Here is an 18,276-nt window from a genome sequence, read left to right on the forward strand (position 1 = left end):
CTACACTGTTTCCTGTCCCTTGAATGCAGCCCTCCCCACTCTAGATTCCTGCCCTTGCATGCACAGTTCCTTCAGCTGGGAAGTCTCTTTCCTGGTCCTGTACCTTTCCTTTTCCCCCTTGTTTTGCTGGAGGCCGGTTCCCCTGGGCAGCCCTTCTGTCTCCTGCAGGCCGGCTTGGAGGCCTCCAGTGTCTCCTCAAGTACCCTGACCTCTGCTCTCCTGGCCCTCACCCTGCGGTCACAGGGTCATTGCTCGCCTGCCGGAACCCCTTGGACTGCAGGCTGAGGGGCGGGGACCATCATCTTGTTCCAGGGACTCCTCAGCACTTGGCGCAGAGCCTGGGCTGGAGAGGAAGGAAGGAAGGAAACAAACGAGGGAGGAGGGAGGGGGAAGGGAGAGGCATGTCATCCAGGTGAACAGATGTAGAGGGTCAGGGGCTATCACTGGCAGCGCAAGCAAACAGACAAATGTCACCAGTGCAAGGACCTAGAAGTAAGGGAAATTCTGGAAATTCTGGTGGAAGACTGAGAGGAACCAGAAACCAGAATGAGAGTCTGGGGGCTACAGAATTCTCTGCAAAATCTCAGAAAGGGCCAGCTCTCCTTGGACACCAACTTGTCAGCGGAGGGTGAAATGAGTTAGTTGGGAATCAGCTTCCTTTCCCGAGCAGCAGCTTAATCATCCCCACTGAGCCTCAGGACACGGGAGGGAGGCTCAGTGGCTAGTGTGGCCAGAGGCACACACCGCCTGTTAAGTGGTGAGGCTGCGCTTTGCACCCAGGGCTCTGCCCTGAAGTTTGAGCTCCTGGTTACTTCATTGCCTCTTGACAGAAGGTGTGGTTGAGACTGCAGATGGAGGGTGTGTGGTGTCTAATGACTCACCAAGGCATCTGGGGCCACACAGAGTGGGTGGGAATGGTAGCAGGAGCAGCGGCAGAGGACTGTGGGTGGTTTGGCCGGCATTGCTAATCACAGACTCTATATTGGGCCCAGGACAGCCTCAGAATCCTTCTCAGCACACTCTGCAGGCAGCCACTACCGGTGGACCAGTCACTACACGAGGTGAAATCTATTCTTGGTCCCTTCCAATGCTTGAGAATTCTCATAAGTGTCTGGCACATAATTTCTCTCAATAAATATTTATTGGGTGGCTGAATATGAATGTTTGAGTGTATAATCACCTTCATTTCTTAACAATTGAGGAACTCATTTATACTAAATGGAAAGCTTTGTAAGGGATAATTTGTGCACACACACACACACAAAAGCTGTGGAGAATGGGGAGCCTGAAAGACAGAGAGATTCAGTGGCATCATCTAACTGTGGTGACAGGGAAGGAGGTGGGGACACATAGTGACCAAACGGAACGAGAAGACAATAGTTTGGAGGACGGGTGTCAGCTTGCTCCTGAGGTCTTGCTCTCAAGGGGACGGAACAATACGGTGCCACCAGTTGTCATGGTGACGGGGCTCAGCCCGTGGAAGGGGAACCTCCCCAGTCATAACTGGAGAAGCCGCATCTCCTCCAAGTCTGGACCTGCTGGTGGATGGAGGGAGCCCTGTGGCTGTCAGGGCTGTGGGAGAGCACTCGCACCTCGAAGCAGCATGAGGCCTCTTGTCCCCTCCTGCTAATTGTAAGATGGGAACAAAGCATTCATCCCATCTGGGGAAGCATGAGGGACAGGAGAAGCACAGGCTGCAAAAGGCAGCACTGTCTGAGGGTCAGTTAAGCTCCGGCTTTGTTTCCACCTCTCTGCCAAGTCCCTTGACATAGGTAAGGATCCACATTAGTGACCGCAGACACTCCATTTCTCAGTTTTGGGGACTCACAATTAAAATAAAGGGATCTGTCCATTGCCACCTGCTGTGTCCCTATCCATTAACCCAGAAGCCGTGAGTCCACCTGGAAATAACGGTGGCATCGGGAGAGAGGAGGGAGGGGAAGCTGCAGGAAGGATGGAGATGACACAAGACCAGGATGTTCGGATTCTTGCTTGCCTCCTCCACCCTGGCTGCATGGCGTGGTTGGGCTGCATGGATATTTCTTTGCTATCTTCCACTTGCTTGTATTTTTTTTTTTTTTTGTCAAAGCGATGTGCAGCAGAAGGTCTTCCAAAAAGCTCTAATCAGGCTTCATTCTTAGTCCTGGTGCTCTAAATTAACATACGCGAAAGCCTTTGCTAAAGGCTAATGCACCATATAGACATTCCTCTTTAATTTATGATGGCGTAGCTCTGGGAGGCCCAGGTGGGACCTCCAGGTGGGACCTCCAGGTGGACTGAAAACCGTAGCCCTACGGATCCCTGTCTCGGTGCCCCATGGTGGGAGTTGAGGTGGAGATGCTCAGCTTTGCTCGGGTATGAAGGATCATGTTTTATTCTTTCTTTCTTTTTTTAAAAACAATACCTACAGCACCTGGTCTTCCTAGGTGATCTCCCATCTAAACATGCCCGACTCTGCTTAGCTTCCGAGATCAGATGAGATCGGGCATGTTCAGGGTGGCATGGCCGTAGACTTATTCTTTCTTATAAACGAGGTTTCCCTGGAGCAGCTCTGTGTCAGAGTCCCTGGAACATTCCCAGGGGATGAAGCTGCATGAGCCACGCCTAATTCACAGGGACGGCATAAATTAGGCCCTTTTTAGAAGCTGTGATAAAGCTTAAAAAACAAAAGGAGACTGTGTGAGCAACATATGGCTGATCAGAAGTTTGTTCGTTCGGCAAATATTTGTCAAGCCAGGCACCGTGCCGAGCTCTGGGTGCATGCACAGAGGTGAGTACACCTGCCTTGGTCGGCCCCTGCGCCTGTAATAATCCTCGTTAACCCTCACGTAACCTCCGACTGAGTGATGAGTAGGCTTCCAAGAGCTTTACACGTATGAGCTCATCTCCTTCACCTAACAACCCTTCAAGGGAATGCTCCATTATCCCACTTTACAAATGAGGAAACTGAGGCATGGAGAGCCTCAGGCGCTTGCCCAAGTAACACAGCTGGTGTGAGATAGAGCCAGGATTTAACCAAGATGATTTGTCTCTAGATTCTGCCTCTGCTTGTCACTCTCTACTGCTTCTACTGTGTTATACTTCTTCTTATAGGGTTTGCATTCTAGTAGGGCAGACGGACACATTTTTTAAAAGCTGTAAACTGAGTGTGGTAACTGCTATGGCAGAAGTGGGCAGGATGCAGGGAATGAGGATGCCGTGGCCTCCTGAGGAATTGACCTCAAAGCCAATTCTAAGGATGAGAAGGAATTAGCTGCAGGAAGAGGAAGATGTCAGAGAGGAAGGCTCCAGACAGAGGGAAAAGGATGTGCGAAGGCCCTGGGGTGGGGAGGAGTGGGAAGGGTTTGGATTTTGCCCTAAGTGTAATGAGAGACCATTGGAGAATGATAAGCATGTGGGTAATAAAATGTTATGGGTTGAATTGTGTCCTGCTCCCAAAAGACATGTTGGAGACCTGACCCCCAGCATCTTGGAATGTGACCTTCTGTGGAGATGAGGTCTGTACAATGGTGATCAAGTTAAAATGAGATTACAAAATCCAACATGGCTGGTGTCTCTATAAAAGGGAGAAATTTGGACATAGAGAGACATAGGGAGAACACCGTGTGATGGTGAAGGCAGAGATTGAGGTGATACATCCATAGAAACACCAGAGATGGCCAGAAGCTCATGGAGCAGCATGGAACAGATTCTGCCTCAGGCGTCAGAGAGAACCAACCCTACCAACACCTTCATCTGTTCTTCGAGCCTCTAGAACCACGAGATAATATGTTTCTGTGAGTTAAGTCCTGAAATCTCGAGAAAGGTCAAAGGTAAACTGATGAGTTAACACTCACCACTCCAGATCTTAAGAGCCATTTTCCTTCGCAATAAGCATGAAATATTCCCTTTATTGAATCAAGTTCACTAACAGAAAAATGAAACAGACTAACTGAATGCTTGGTCACCTCTCATCCAACATAGTGTAGGCTTCCATCAGACCTCCAGCAGAGATCACTAGATGGTCACATCATAAAACCAAATTCTCAATCATCGATGTTACCTATAGGTAATAAATTATTGGCTGCATAAAAACCAGAAACAAAGGAAAAATGCAAATTGTGTAGAATTTTGTTCACACAATGGTGGAAGAGTCCACTCGAGTACGAGAGCAAGTCTTAGTGCATAAGCACTTTTTAAGGTGCCTGTGTCACGTTTGCTGATGTCTCATTGTGCCGGCAAAGCAGGTCGCGTGACCTTTTTTTTTTTGGGCAATCTACACATTTACCTACTGCTATGGGCCGATTTGTGTCCCCCCTACCCCTGAAATTTCATCTGTTGAAGCTCTCACCCCCAATGTGATGGTATTTGGAGGTGAGACCTTAGGAAGGTAATTAGGTGTAGATGAGGTCATGAAGGTGGAACCCCACGATGAGATTAGTGTCCTTATAAGAAGAGATGACAGAGAGCTTGCTTGCTCTCCAACATGTGTAGACATAGCAAGAAGGCAGCTGTCTGCAAGGCCAGAAGAGAGCACTCACCAGAACCCAACCATACTGGTACCCTGATCTCAGACTTCCAGCCTTGAGAAATGTGAGAAAAGAAATGTCTGTTAGTTAAGCCACCCCATCTGTGATATTTGTTATGGCAGCCCAAGCTGACTAAGACACCTACTCACCTGTACGTCTCATCTGTAAACGGAGAGAGCATGTCAGGAGGTATGATGCAGAGAACAAATATGTCTGCACAGCTGGGTTAACTCAAGAAGGCATCGGAGGTGACTTTAATCTTCTCCTGAAGGATGAGGTAGAGTTTGAAATGTGAGGAAGAGGAGAGGAAACTTTGCATATGCAAAGGCAGGAAGGTGATTACCTTTGATCACTGTTGCTCTTAATCTTGGCAAAAATGTAAAATTTAAGAGCCTTCTGTAAGAGGTTAATTTTCCACCGTTTTGGGATGTTGTGGCTGAGATATAGTTAGGTTTTTGTTTGGTGCCCACGACTTTGCTGTCAGAATTGGAAATGGAAAACCCAAAGAGAATTTAATTTAAAAGGCTATTTAAAAAGAGAGTGAAAATGGAACCAATTTTCTTCCTGGGTCAGAGGCTGTTATTACCATACATCCTTTTTTATTGCTCCCAAACAACAACAGAATGAAGAAGGAGTTCGTTTCCAAAATCAAAAGCAAATGCCTGTTTTCAGAGGTTTTGGACCTTGATGGGCAGATAGGGCCTTTTCCCAAGACTTCCAAGACTGACTTAGGAAGAAAACCAGCTTGTCTCTTGAGGAAACCTTAGAAAAGAAAGCTCTTCATAAATGGGGTCCCCAGATCCTCCTCCTCTAGGGAATCAGGAATGACCAATGCAAGTGGAAAATGCTGCACTCCATCTTGGGGGTTTTCCATTATTTTCAATGGTCATTATTTTCATATTTGTTATGGCAGCCCATATATAGACCATATATGAATATCTTTAAAATCATTCATTTCTTCCCCTTAATCCAGATGAGTGAAATATCTATATTTCCAATGAAATTTGAGATTTCAGACACAAAAACAAAAACCTTCATTCTGGTGCAGTGAACCTTTTGTATTGCTAACTGACTTTTCTTCAGAGCAGTATATATGCTCATTAGAAAACCCTTCCATACAGATGTATTTTGCAAATGAAAAGAATCAAAATTAACTTTATTTTCAGAATATTATCATGCTCATTTGAGAACTTCGGTGCATCTCTAAGGGTAAGGAAAATGGAAATTGAGAGTTCTATTCCCAAAAGATAGAAAACGCGATATTTTTTTTTCAACCAAAGCTGTTCTTTGCTCTCATGGGGATGTCAGCGATGGGTGAAGCATTTGTGTGAAGACTGGATGCCTGGTGGAGAGTCATGTACAGCACACCCAGACCACCTTCCCGCCTCACTGAATTTGTTTTCACTTCGCGGGAAAAATCTCTGTCCCCAGCGTCGTCCCTTTGGGTGGATAAGTTGGCCAAAGGAAGTCATGTTGTTTCCAGCCCATGTAGACCTAGGTAGGTATCCAGGAGGGAGGATGGGAGAATTTGTTCCAGGCCTCAGACTCTGTTTCATAAAAATATTCCAGATACTATCAGCTAATGCCAGGCGTGAAATATGGAAGGATAGCATTTTTTTTTTTTTTTTTTTATTCAGACCCCCTCAAAATGAAGGGGATGGAAAGAGGAGACCTGTGGCTCATTTGCGTAGCTTAGGGCTTTTAATTTTTAAGAGAGAAGATTCCTTTAGCTTCCAAGATTTTTCAGTTATAAAATCTAAGACTTTTTTTTTTTTTTTTTTTTTTTTGTAGCTAGCATGTACATTTAAAATCGCAGAGAGGAAGGAAGAAAGAATGGAAAAAAGTCTTAAAATTCACAAGGCAATAACTTCTTGCTGAAAACAGATCACTTAATGGAGCGATCATGAAGTTTGAGATTTTCCAAATGGATGGATTCGTTCCCACTCTACTTTCAAGACCTTTAATCAGAAGTTATATTGCAAGTTTACTGAAAGATAGAAGGATATTGCTTTTAGGTGGAGAGTTGTTTTTTATTTCTCCGAGGCAATGTCTCTTTTGAAGAATCTCACAGAAGCAAGGTGTGTCAGCGAAGGTTTTCTCAGCTGCACTCTGGTGATAAACGGGGCAGTTTCTGGGGATTCTGCCCACCTGCCCCGTCAGGACTGGGAATCAGACCCTTTACCTGGCAGCGCAGCTCTGTCAATGGATTTGTTTGTCCCTTGCGGCTTGTTAAAGTTCCCAGCCGACTTCTCCAGGGAATGGTGACTTTTGTTTTTCAGGATGGCAGCTGGTACCCCAGCTTTTCCTTTAGGGAATATTTTTGTGTATCAGACTAAATATCAGGACCACCATTTGGCTCCTGATTTAATCCCAAAGATTCCACATTTATATTTCATAAGTCCCTTCCCCGCTTCTTCCAGCTCCCTTAAGTCTCTCCTGTTCTTTCTCTTTTAACAACATAGTGTTCCATAGTGGCCGGGATCTTTGGGTTACCTTCCACCCCTATTCCCTCTGCTTGGAAAAGCCTGCATTGTATTTGCTTGTTGCCTTCCTTCATCCCAGGGTCTCATCACTCTCTCTCTCTTTAAAACTATGTGTGATTCTCGGGGGCCCCACATCTGCCACGGAGAAGCTAGAAAAACCCCAGGCCAAATTTCAAAAGACACATCAGGAAATTCTGAACGTGTTTGGAAACTCCTACTAATTCTGTGGGATTACAGAGATTTATAAACTGCATTCCACATTTTTTCCTTGGTATTCTCACGCACTTCCGAAACGTCAAAAGGACTAGATTTTTCTTTATCCAGATACAAGGGGTATCTTTTCCTCTCGGGGAGAGGAATTAAGATGCTCAATCTGGTTTCCCTCTTAAAATCTCCTAGGACTGCATGACTATTGACATAGGTTTCCTTTATTACTTGGCATTAGGATACAAATTGTAGCTTCTTTCTCCTGTTGTGTTTTAAAGTTTTGTGATGAAACGACAGATCACATTTATCAGGCACCGTATTTATGCCAGGGACAGCATTTAGCACTTTTTGTGGCTTAGTTCATTTGACCCTCATATAACCTGAGAGGAAGGTACTTTTATTATCCATATTTTGTAGATGAGAGACCCTGGGTTGAGAGAGCTGGGTGCTCTTTAAAGATTTGTGACCATTTTTGTTGATGATATACTCTTCTAAGAGAAATGGAATTCTGGAGACAGTTTGGTAAAATAACCAAGTTAGAGTTCCTATAAAAACCACTTGTTCGATCCTGGTCTGGCCACAGAGTTTGCTGGCACCTTCTTTAGGACAAGCATCTGTTACCTCTATGGTGGTCCCAGGCAGATAATGGAGAATGGCAGTGACTTGAGATTTTGGTCCTTTTTTTGCAGTCATTTGGGTGACTAGGAGACAAGAAGTTTGATGTCTCAAGGACTCTTCGAAGAAAGAAGCTTTCATAACAGTTTTACCTTTGGTTCCCTGGCCCCGTATTGCGTTTACTATGCTCCTTCAGTTGCATTCCGTCCCATCACCGTAACATAGGGGTGGCATTCTGGAGCATTCCCCTAGCATTCTACACTATTTTATGCACACCACCGGTGACAGGAAGCTCTGCGTCCCCTATAGATAGAGGGAAACGCAAAAGGTCATAGGGCAGTATTCTTCGAACTTGAGTATTGTAAAGTCTTCTTGTAAAGGAAGAACATTTTCGGTAATCCCTCTTCTTGATTTGTTATTTTTATTTATTTTACTTAATGTTCACCAATGTAAAATTAAACTTACTTTATGGTTCTGTACAAATAAGCAAAAATAATTCACAAGTGAAGTATAACTGAGGCCGAAAGAGCCTCCAAATATTCAAATTAGCAATATCAATTACAGATTGCGGGGCCCTACCCCGAGAGTGTCTGATTCAGCAGGTCTGGGGTGGGGCCCAAGAATGTGCATTTCTAACATATTCCCAGGGGATGCTGTCTGTGGCCGTTGGTCTGAGGACCACACTTTGGGAACCTCTGCGTACTCATCATCAGGAGACTTTCTTTTCCACAGATAGAAGCACAGAAACATCATTGATAATTTAAGTCCACCTCTCTTCCTTTCTCATTAGCCTTTGACAGTAAAAGTGATATATTTTGGCCAACATTGTACATTGGTAAACAAATGCAAAAAAGCAGACACCGAAATCGAGGGTGTATGATGGAGGGTTTACGAGGTTGTATGGTGATCATCCGATGTCCCTGGTTAGGCTTTGTTTACAAAGCTTTGTTTAGTATCTTAGCAAAAAGAAGGTAAAAAGTAGAACTGGTGAGCTCCTGAGAATATGTCCATGTACCTCAGTTTGAGAAACATCTACCTGCAGAAACTGTGCCATTGGATAAGCACCGGCCTCTTCGGCTTTAGGTATGAATGTTAGAGCCAAGGTTAAGGCACAGAGAGGTGGGCAGGGGCAGGATCAACTGCTCTTGTCCCCCAGCCCATAGGTAGAGGTCACAGACTTTGGCATGGTATTGGGAAACCCCACCCCATGCACAGAATGGAATGAGCGGCATCAGGGAGACTGGAAGCAGCTTGTGTCAGAGGCTGATCGGTGCTCTCCAAAGACAGCTTTGTGGGATGTTCCAGGGGGGTTCCACAAAAGCCGTGGGTCTGAGACCCCTCCGAATGCAAAAATTCTACAACTTAGGGCCTCCCTTAGCTAGTCCTCTTATCAGTCTTCCAGAACCTTCCAAAGCAAGGATGTTTAGCTCTACCTCAAACACACCCTAAATGCAGCATTACATCATAGATTCTCAACCATGCTACCAGCCTTAATAGTGCTTCCCTCCACCCCCCAGACCGGCTCTCTTCCCCACCTTCCTCTGTTCTCCCATGCTTACTGTTCCTCCGGTTTCCAGGATTGAAACTTGGCACATCCTCTTCAAATGTCTCTATTGCTCATTTGCCTATTTTCTTCCCATTGTAGGCATCACGCCCACTCCAACTTTATTAGCAACATGCTGGATTTAGCGCCACAGTCTCCTGCGCCCAATTCTGAGCCCCTTTAATCCACTCGATACCAGATGCCTACTCCCCAAATTATTTGGCTGTAGGACTTTTATTCACCCGACATCTATTCTTATCCTGGAGAATGTGCTCCACTAAACACACAGGGAAATTCCGCTCTGACTGGCTCGCACGCATATTTTCTGCTCATTGTTGTCTCCATTTCTTGGTCTTCACAGCTTGTCTTCTCCATCCGCACGTCCAGCCAGCCAAAGACAGAGAAATTCACACACATATACTTACCCCCTGAGAGGCCTCCTGTCTTCAAGTTTTTATTATAGTCCTCTTTCTCCCTTAATTGAACTCTGTGGCCAAAAGCAGCACAGGTCAGCATTTTCTCATTCCTCTGCACTCATCACCACTTGAAAGGATTGTGCTTATTTATTGTTTACCTGTTGTCTGTGTTCCCCCAACCCCATTCAAGATGGCAGGTCCTTGTCTGGTTCACCCCTACCCAGTGCCTATACCACTGTGTGGGACAGAGATTCAGCCAGCAAGTATTTGTGGAGTGGCTGTTTATGTAACTGTCTCCCTAACTCGACAGTGAGTTACGGAGCAGGAACTGGGTCTTAGTGTACGTCTGCAGTTTGAGAATGATTTCTAGCTGGAGCCTGTGGGCTCCGTACCTGGTACCTGTCCTAGCGCTGTAATTCAGAGCCGCCTCCGTGGAATTGGGCCCCGGGGTGTCTTCATTTCAATCAGTCTCATTGGATTTGTTTTGACCGGAGATCCTATTGCCTGTTTTTAAAACCTATTCCCTTGGGCGTTTTTGAACACTTGAGGCCCCTTGGCAGGCAGGCATTTCATCCCATCAGGAAATCTCATTAAAATGATATTAGACTTATACATCAAGAAAATAAAAATCCTCCAAGGAGATGTTGCTGTTCTCTAGACGGGCATTGAATATAAGTGGTTTAGCCCGGTCGGAGGGTATTTCAGCCACATCTGAGATGTTGGGCCTGGGCTGGGTGCAGAATCTCACGATAAACCATGATATAAAAGGTAAGAGTAGGAAGGACGCCACCCCCCCACTCCCCTTCCAAGGAATTTCTTTAGTTAGAGGCCAAAACAAAATTCAAAGGATGAGTAAAACACGAGTTTTTCGTATAAGATTTTCATTGGAAAAGGCTGAGCAGTCACCAGGCTTGCCGGCTCGGCTCGGCTCAGCTCGGCTCGGCTCGGCTTGTTCTGCCATGCAAGGACTCGCCTTACAGGTTTTGGTCTGGTCTCCAGGCTCCACCTTATAAACCACACTTGAAAACCACATAATGACAAGACCGTATTTATTTGAGGTTCCTAACATCTCTCAGGCATTTTCCACATAATTTGGTCTGGACTTCCATTCAGAAGGAAGGGGCATGGTTTCTGCCTCAGGCGGGCAGCTCTTGGAGGCCTTTCGATAGCTCTGACCTCCGTAATTCACTCTCCGAAGCCTCCACAGTCCTGCCTTCACCCTTCGGTGTGCTGAGGGTTCTAAAAGGACGACTATGAAGAAAGAGACCTCTTAAGGTGGACGTGAAAGTGACAGGACCGAAACTTTGCCAAGGCCGAGCTCTCTTTGTTGTCCTCTCCCTGGGAGCTTTATTCTGGTCTCATCCTTTGGTGTCTGTCTTTTCAGAGGTGTGAACATGTACGCCATGTTGACCGGGACCCTGCCTTTCACAGTGGAGCCTTTCAGCCTGAGGGCTTTGTACCAGAAGATGGTGGACAAGGAAATGAACCCCCTCCCCACCCAGCTCTCCACAGGTAATGCACCTGCTGTTCCGGATTCTGGGTTTCAGGACTTGAGTGCCATCCAGTTTGGGTCCATCTGAAGCTGTATTTGTTTTGCAGCAAGGGGATTAGGAGTACCCATGATTCTAGAGTTAGAACTAGTCGCCACAGCGGTTAAAAATAGCCACACCTGTCATCTCACCTTGAGCCTTTCCTTTTCCATTATAATTCTGAGTCCCTAACTTCCTCCTTCCTCCTTCTGCCTAAAACATATCAAAAGGATCTTAGATTGTCCATTGGAAAAAATAATTGCAGGCTTGATTGCTTTAGCTTCCACAGATTTTACCCTCTCTAGGATAATGTTGACTTTGAGAAGAGTGTTTATAATCATGTTTCTATTGTGTCTTCCTTAGTCAATTCACTGTAAAGAAATATTAGGTTTTTTCAGGTTCGGTCTATAGTTTGTTTTGCTATTTGAGTTTTTGAGCCCTTTCAAAACTTTTAAATACACGCACACACACACACACACACACACACACACACATACACATACACTCAGTTACTTGATTAGACTGAATCATCAGGTGTGTTTGGAGATATTCTCAAACTTTAGCGGGTTCACATTTCAGTAAACAGTTCATATTAAGGTTTGGTTTCAGATCCAGTAAATTAGTACAGTTTGTTCTTTTGTTTGGATCACGATTCACTTCAAGTTCCTGGCCTCAGGCTGGTCTTCACAATCATTTAATTGGCTTTCTAGAATAAACTCAGCTTCACTGAGATAAGGCATGTGGCCAAAAAAAAAAAAAAAAAAGTAATTATTTAATTTCAACTTATGGTACATGGTTAAAATATAGCATTTTAATTTTACTACTGTTATGTATTTTTCTCTTGCATTTATAAAGAATCCTTGAAGCTGACCCTGAATTTATGCTAGCCAAATGGAATCCAAGCCAAAATGATTTCTCGTATGTAATTATCTAATTTGGTCCATACTTTCACCTTTCCTAGGGAGGGTAGAATCTGTGGAAGCTAAAAGCAAAGGAGGCATTATGTAGTTATGGAGTTAGGGAAATACTTAAGTACTTAGGGAAAATGAGTTATGGTTCTGTCATTACAAAAGAAATATTTCTGCACTGAGAGCAGTGACTCTTGGAGTTAGAAAATGTGCAAAACGTTGAACGAATTGTTATATTTAGATTTCAGAGCTTTTAGAAATGTTGAAAGTGCTGCAAAGCGCTATGAGGAGTGTTCATTCATTCATTCTGCATTTCGTATTCATTCACTTATTCCATGAATCTGTATTGTGCACCAACTATACGCTAGGAATGCTCTAGGTGCCGGGAAGACAGAAGACAGAACAGATTCAGTCTTCATCCATTCAGAGCTTACATATCAATGGGGGAGGCTAAAAATAAGCAAATAAGCATGTGTGATGTTTGGTAGTGCAAATGTAAGAAAATATAATAAATCATAATAAGGAGATAGAGAGTAAAGATAGTTTTTTTCACAAATAAAAATTTTAAAAACCTTTTTATTGTGGTGTAGTTGTAGAGTCACATGTAGTTGCTAGAAATCATGGCGGTCTGTCCAGCCTTAACCTAGTTCCCCACCACCCACCCCATTGGTAATATATTGCATAACTGCAGTATAATATCACCACCAGGAAACTGACATTGATTAAATCCATTGACCTTATTTACATTGGATGTACTTGAGTGTGTCGGTGTATATTTAATTCTATGCAATTTTATCACGGGTGTAGATTCATAGGACAACTACCACGTTCAAGATACAGAACAGTTAGTCCCATGACCAGAATTCCCCTTGCTACCCTTCTGTAGCCATGGACACCTTCCTGCCTCTCTCCTTAACACTAACCTGTTCTTCATCACTATAATTTTGTCATTTCAAAAATGCTATATGTATGGCTTTTTTCACTCAGCCTCATTTCCTTGAGATCCATCCAAGTTGTTGCACGTATCAATCTTTTGTTTCTTTTCATTGCCGAGTAAAATTCCAAAGTATAGATATATCACAGTTTGTTTAATCATTCACCCGTTGGAGGACATTGGGTTGTTTCCAGCTTTGGGCTACGGCGAAGAAATCTGCCGTCAACGTTCACGTACTGGTTTTTGTGCGAACATGTTTTCCTTTCTCTGGGACAAATGTCTAAGCGTGAAATTGCAGGTCATATGATAGACACTCATTTAGTTCTGTAAGGAACTGCCACTCTCTTGTCCAGAGTGGCTGCACCATTTTGCATTCCCGTTAGCAATGGATGAGTGATCCTGTTTCTTTGCAACTTTGCCAGCATTTAATACTATCACTGTTTTTTTTATTTTAGCCATTCTGATAGGGGTCTAATGGTATCTTGTGGTAATTACTAAGATTTAATGTTTACAAATAAATGCAGTCTTTCACAGCAGTCTCTCAGAGTGATTCTGGGGTTCCTCTTATGGTTCAGAGCCTGTTTTGTCCTCAGGACTCATAACAAAGGACAATAGGAGGGTGTCTGTACCCCCTTGCCTGCAAAAGGTAGAGATTTTGAATCCCAGCGAGATCCTGAGGAGCTGAAGAACTTCTTCTCAGAATATTAGTCAGGATAGGCCAGGTTATGCTGCAGTAACAAATAGCCCTGAAATCTCAGTGGTTTAAGACAATGATTTATTTCTCATTCATGCCACTTATCTATCAAGAGTCTGATGGAGGATTGAAAGGTTCTTCCCATCCCAGTCGGTCAGGGTTCCAGACCTGCGGTACAGTCACCACTTTAAACACATCTGGTAAGGAAGAATATTTCTTCTTTCCTTCCACCATAGGAAGATAAATCTTCTACCAGCATTCCACTCATAGCTCCTGACTTTCTAAAACATCACACGGCTTTACCCACATAAAGGGATTGGGAAAGTGCAATCCTACCATATGTCTAGAATGCAGAAAGCCAGAAATACCTGTTGAACAGCATCTTTATGGGGCATAGGCTGTGGGAGGAGGAACAGGCTGTGATCGCCACTGGGGCGGGTCGGGCAGCAGGGGGAGGGCAGGTAGATTAACAACAGGAGAAAATCAGTCTCTTCAGAATCAACCTGGTTTCAACCTCCAATACTAGACTCAGACTTCATAGTTTTCGGATTGTAGAAATTAAATTTACTCTAAAGAAGTGAACGGTGCTCCCCTGAAGAAATTAACAAAGAGACCAAAGGAAATTCCAAAGAAGACATATTAGAAATGTTCCGAGTGATTTCAGCATCACTGGAGCTGGTATCCAACCTCGAACAGCTCCTGTTCCAAGCAGACAGTTTCGACTTTGGCCTTAAGCTCTGTGCGTGCTTGTTAAAGATCTTCACATTCCTACAGGATTTGTTGTCTTGGCTCGCCAAGCATGAATTGCATTTTTATATCTGATTTTACATTAAGGAATTTTGGACCCCACCTCCTCATTATTATTATTATTATTATTATTATTATTATTTTTACTATTGGGATATGTAAATATCTCAACTAGGGCTTTAACCCTTTGTGCCAGGTATCAAACATAGTGTTTGCACAAATAGATGTGCATGAATCTCGGTTGCTGATTCTGGAGTTCAAGCGTGTGGCCTGGGAAGGCAGCCCACGGGTTCATTCAACTACTCAGGCTGGGAACTGGCCCGATGTGGTAGGGCCCGTAGCTGCGCCCCAGCTGCTGAGGAAGATAAGGCATCTTATCTTGTTTCCTGAGCGAATGACTTCCGTTTTGGGGATCTGCCACTGCCCTTCGGACAGCCCCCTGTTTCTCCAACTCTTTGCCTTTGCACCCCACCAAGTTTATCTCTCCTCCCTTCCAACCAGCCTGAGCCACCTTCCTTTATACCATCTGTTTACATCCCCAAATACTCGTTTACCAGTAAACAAGAGTAGCTGCTGTTTATCGAATGGCCATGTGTGAGTGCTTTTCATACTATCTCTCTTGTTCTCATAACCACAGGTAAGTACTCTTATTCCCAATTTATCAATGAGGACAAAACTGAGTCTCAGCGAGATTAGGTACCTTCTCTATTTTTGAATTTATGTCTGCTTGAACCCACCCAAACTGGATTTTACTACTGTACTCTACTCTTTTCTCTTTTTTGCCTTATTTTATTTAGTATAAGATGCCACTGCCACCATTCCCCCACCCGAGATTTGGTGGTATTATCTGTTGCCCTTATGTTTTGACTAACATCAAAATTGAATTGCCCAAATTGAAAACACGCCATTTTATTAAGTGTCCCACGAACACGTCTTATAAATGTAATGATTCTGTCACTCATATGTATAACGACTTCTTCACGTCTATTGTTTAATAGTATACTTTTTTCAGATTAAGTTGGAAGAATTTTTGCCAACTTTGAGTTGAAAAATATACATTGTTGTCCTTGTGAGTACATCGTGCATGCTTTGGAAGAATTGTCCTTCATTTTTACCACGTACAGATGCTCCTCAACTTACGATGGGGTTATGTTCTGATAAAGCCATTGTAAGTTGAAAATATTGTAAGTTGAAAATGCATGTAATACACCTAACTTACCGAGCATAGCTTAGCCCCGCCTACCTGAAACATGCCTAGAACAGCTGCCTCAGCCTGCAGCTGGGCAAAATCATCTAACACAAAGCCTATTTTATACTAAAGTGTTGACTGTCTCATGTAATTTATTATGTGTATCGCTTTCACACTGTCGAAAAGTCCAAAAATCACAAGCCGAACAGTCGTAAATCAAGGACCGTTTGTAGTTTGAAAACTTAAGCTTTTGGGGCCTTTCCAGTTCTCGCTTCTAGACAGTGTCTGTTTCTGCTTGTTGGCGCTTGTATATCACAGAGTCACGAACGCCTTTCGTGGTTTACACATTTTTCAGACAGCTTACCTTTTTATCACTACACTTCGGTGATGGCACTTATAATACATTCCGAACAATCCCTTCAGATCAAGAGGTTTTGTAATGTGTAGTCACTGAAGCGAAGCTGCAGATGAGGCGTTAGCATTTGTGAGGATTGAGCCAATGCCAGTTAAGATTTCTGAGAAGTCTCAGCTGTCAAATCATTGTCATTGCTGCTTTCCCAGGGAGGTGATGAGGAAGGAACTTCGGGTGGGGATGGGACTCTACTTGCATCCAATGGGCTCCACTAATGCAACAAGTCTGATGGCTCTGCGTCCTGTGGCCCTTTCCCTTGGCACAGGTCAAGGTGCTCGCACAAGCTGGTTCAGACTTTGGAAAGCTGATGCCTCATGAAGGAAAGTAGGTTTTGCACAAAAGTGTGTGCTGTACAAAGATGGGGGGTATGGAGAGGGACCACCCCTTGTCGGTCACCCCCACTCTCAGGCCTGAGTGGAGAGCCCATGTCCTACCTAGCTCGGAAGAGTGGCATGTGATGGCTGGCCGTGCCCGCCACGGCTCTCCAGGACAGTGAAGAATTATCTTAATCCCTTTGGCTCATGAGTCATAAGGATTTTCAGGACCCTAATGCAAACTTCGGAGAGCTCTAAGGATGTCTTTAATGTCTTTAGGATAATGCAATGTTTGTAATGTCCGAAGTAATAAAATTTGTCGGTAAAGAGTTGAACTAAAATTACTTGGGCTCATTAGCAATTCGTGAAGATGCAGAGCATTTGGTTCTGAAAATAGAAAAAAAAAAACAAAAAACGCACATCCAGTCTGTTTTTAGCTCCCCTCGTTAATGATACTGTGAAGAGACCTGGCAGTAGCCTGGATTTGCTGTCCAGGTCCTTCGTGGGTAAGCGACAGGGATGTCTCAGAAGCATCAGTATCAGTTCATTGAGCCCACATCTTTTTTTCTTTAACCAAAACATGTGCCCGATTAAGCATCCAACTGACTCTTGTAATGTAAGGGAGTTGAGAGAAGGAGGAGAACCCCTCTTTTTGGAGATCCGTTTGCTTTTCAGACCATTGAAGACTCAGCTATAAAACTTAGAATATTAAATGTATCTCACGACTGCTTTGGTGTCTACACATGTCTTTTTATCTACTACATTTTTAAAGAGAAACGACCTTCCGGTGACCTCGTCAACTGTATGGGAACTCACCTGGAGGAGTTACCTGGTGGCATGATCTAGCAAAAGTTGTTTTTTGGGAGGTTGATCCTGGCACCACAATTAGCCCCTTTTTTGATGGCTTCATTTCTACGTTGCAGAAAATGGTTGATAGGAAACACTCATCATTCTGTAAAGGACAGTTTTAAAATGACAACTAAAGCCTGTGAGAAAGTGAGAATTTTTATGACTTTTCCTCAGAAGGTTAGATTATCTTAGAAAACTGAAAAATAGCTTTGGAGCAAAGGATAGAAAAGTTTGGGGACTAAGCAAATGAAGATGATTTTCCAAGATCTGTTATTTGACATACTGAAAATTAGATATCATGTACAAAACTATGGAAAAGAATGTTTTTATATTGTAAAGACTATATAACAATGCTGCACAAAATAAGGAATATAGAATAGGAAAATATCATGGTCCCACAACTCCAGCAAAACAGACCATTTTGAAGCATCCCTGGCATTCTTTGTTCCAATGATGACATGAATATTCTCATGCTGAACAATGTTGGAGCCTGTAACCTTCATGTGCATTATAGATATATTTTTCCACGTCATGCAGTTGTCTCCATTCTTATAAATCTTGCAGGATGCAAATATTCTACCTAGAGATGAACCAGCTTTCTGTCCCTAGTGTCTGGGTGGACAGCAGATGCTCTGTAAATGTTTAATAAAAGGAGACCCAGGGCATCTGACAAAATGGGTTTTGCCTGAGCTGGAAGGGCAAGGGGCTGTGGAGATTTTGTAGCTCGGTAGTTGTTTCTCATATTCTTTCCTTATCCACCATGCTCAGTGACTTTGCAGCAGACTTTGATAGGCTGAAAAAGAAAGACAAACCTTCTTGGCATACTTTGCATTCAAGCAGCTTCATCATTTTGAGGGACAGCACAAAAGGAGAGAGGCCATTGAATAGATGGGTGTTTATGGTGTGGCGCTGGCCGGAACTTTGTATA

At 43.8% G+C, this 18,276-nt stretch overlaps 1 protein-coding gene across 1 annotated transcript in view; it reads left to right on the forward strand.

Annotated features, from left to right (window-relative positions):
• HUNK (hormonally up-regulated Neu-associated kinase) overlaps positions 1 to 18,276 on the forward strand; it is a 103,413-nt gene that overhangs the window by 60,044 nt on the left and 25,093 nt on the right. Inside the window, exon 7 of the mRNA XM_006908267.2 lies at positions 11,157 to 11,284. Coding sequence (XP_006908329.2) covers positions 11,157 to 11,284 — 128 coding nt within the window. The remainder of the gene's footprint in view (positions 1 to 11,156; positions 11,285 to 18,276) is intronic.

Source organism: Pteropus alecto, unplaced genomic scaffold (assembly GCF_000325575.1).
Source record: "Pteropus alecto unplaced genomic scaffold, ASM32557v1 scaffold81, whole genome shotgun sequence".
NCBI classification, from domain to species: domain Eukaryota; kingdom Metazoa; phylum Chordata; class Mammalia; order Chiroptera; family Pteropodidae; genus Pteropus; species Pteropus alecto.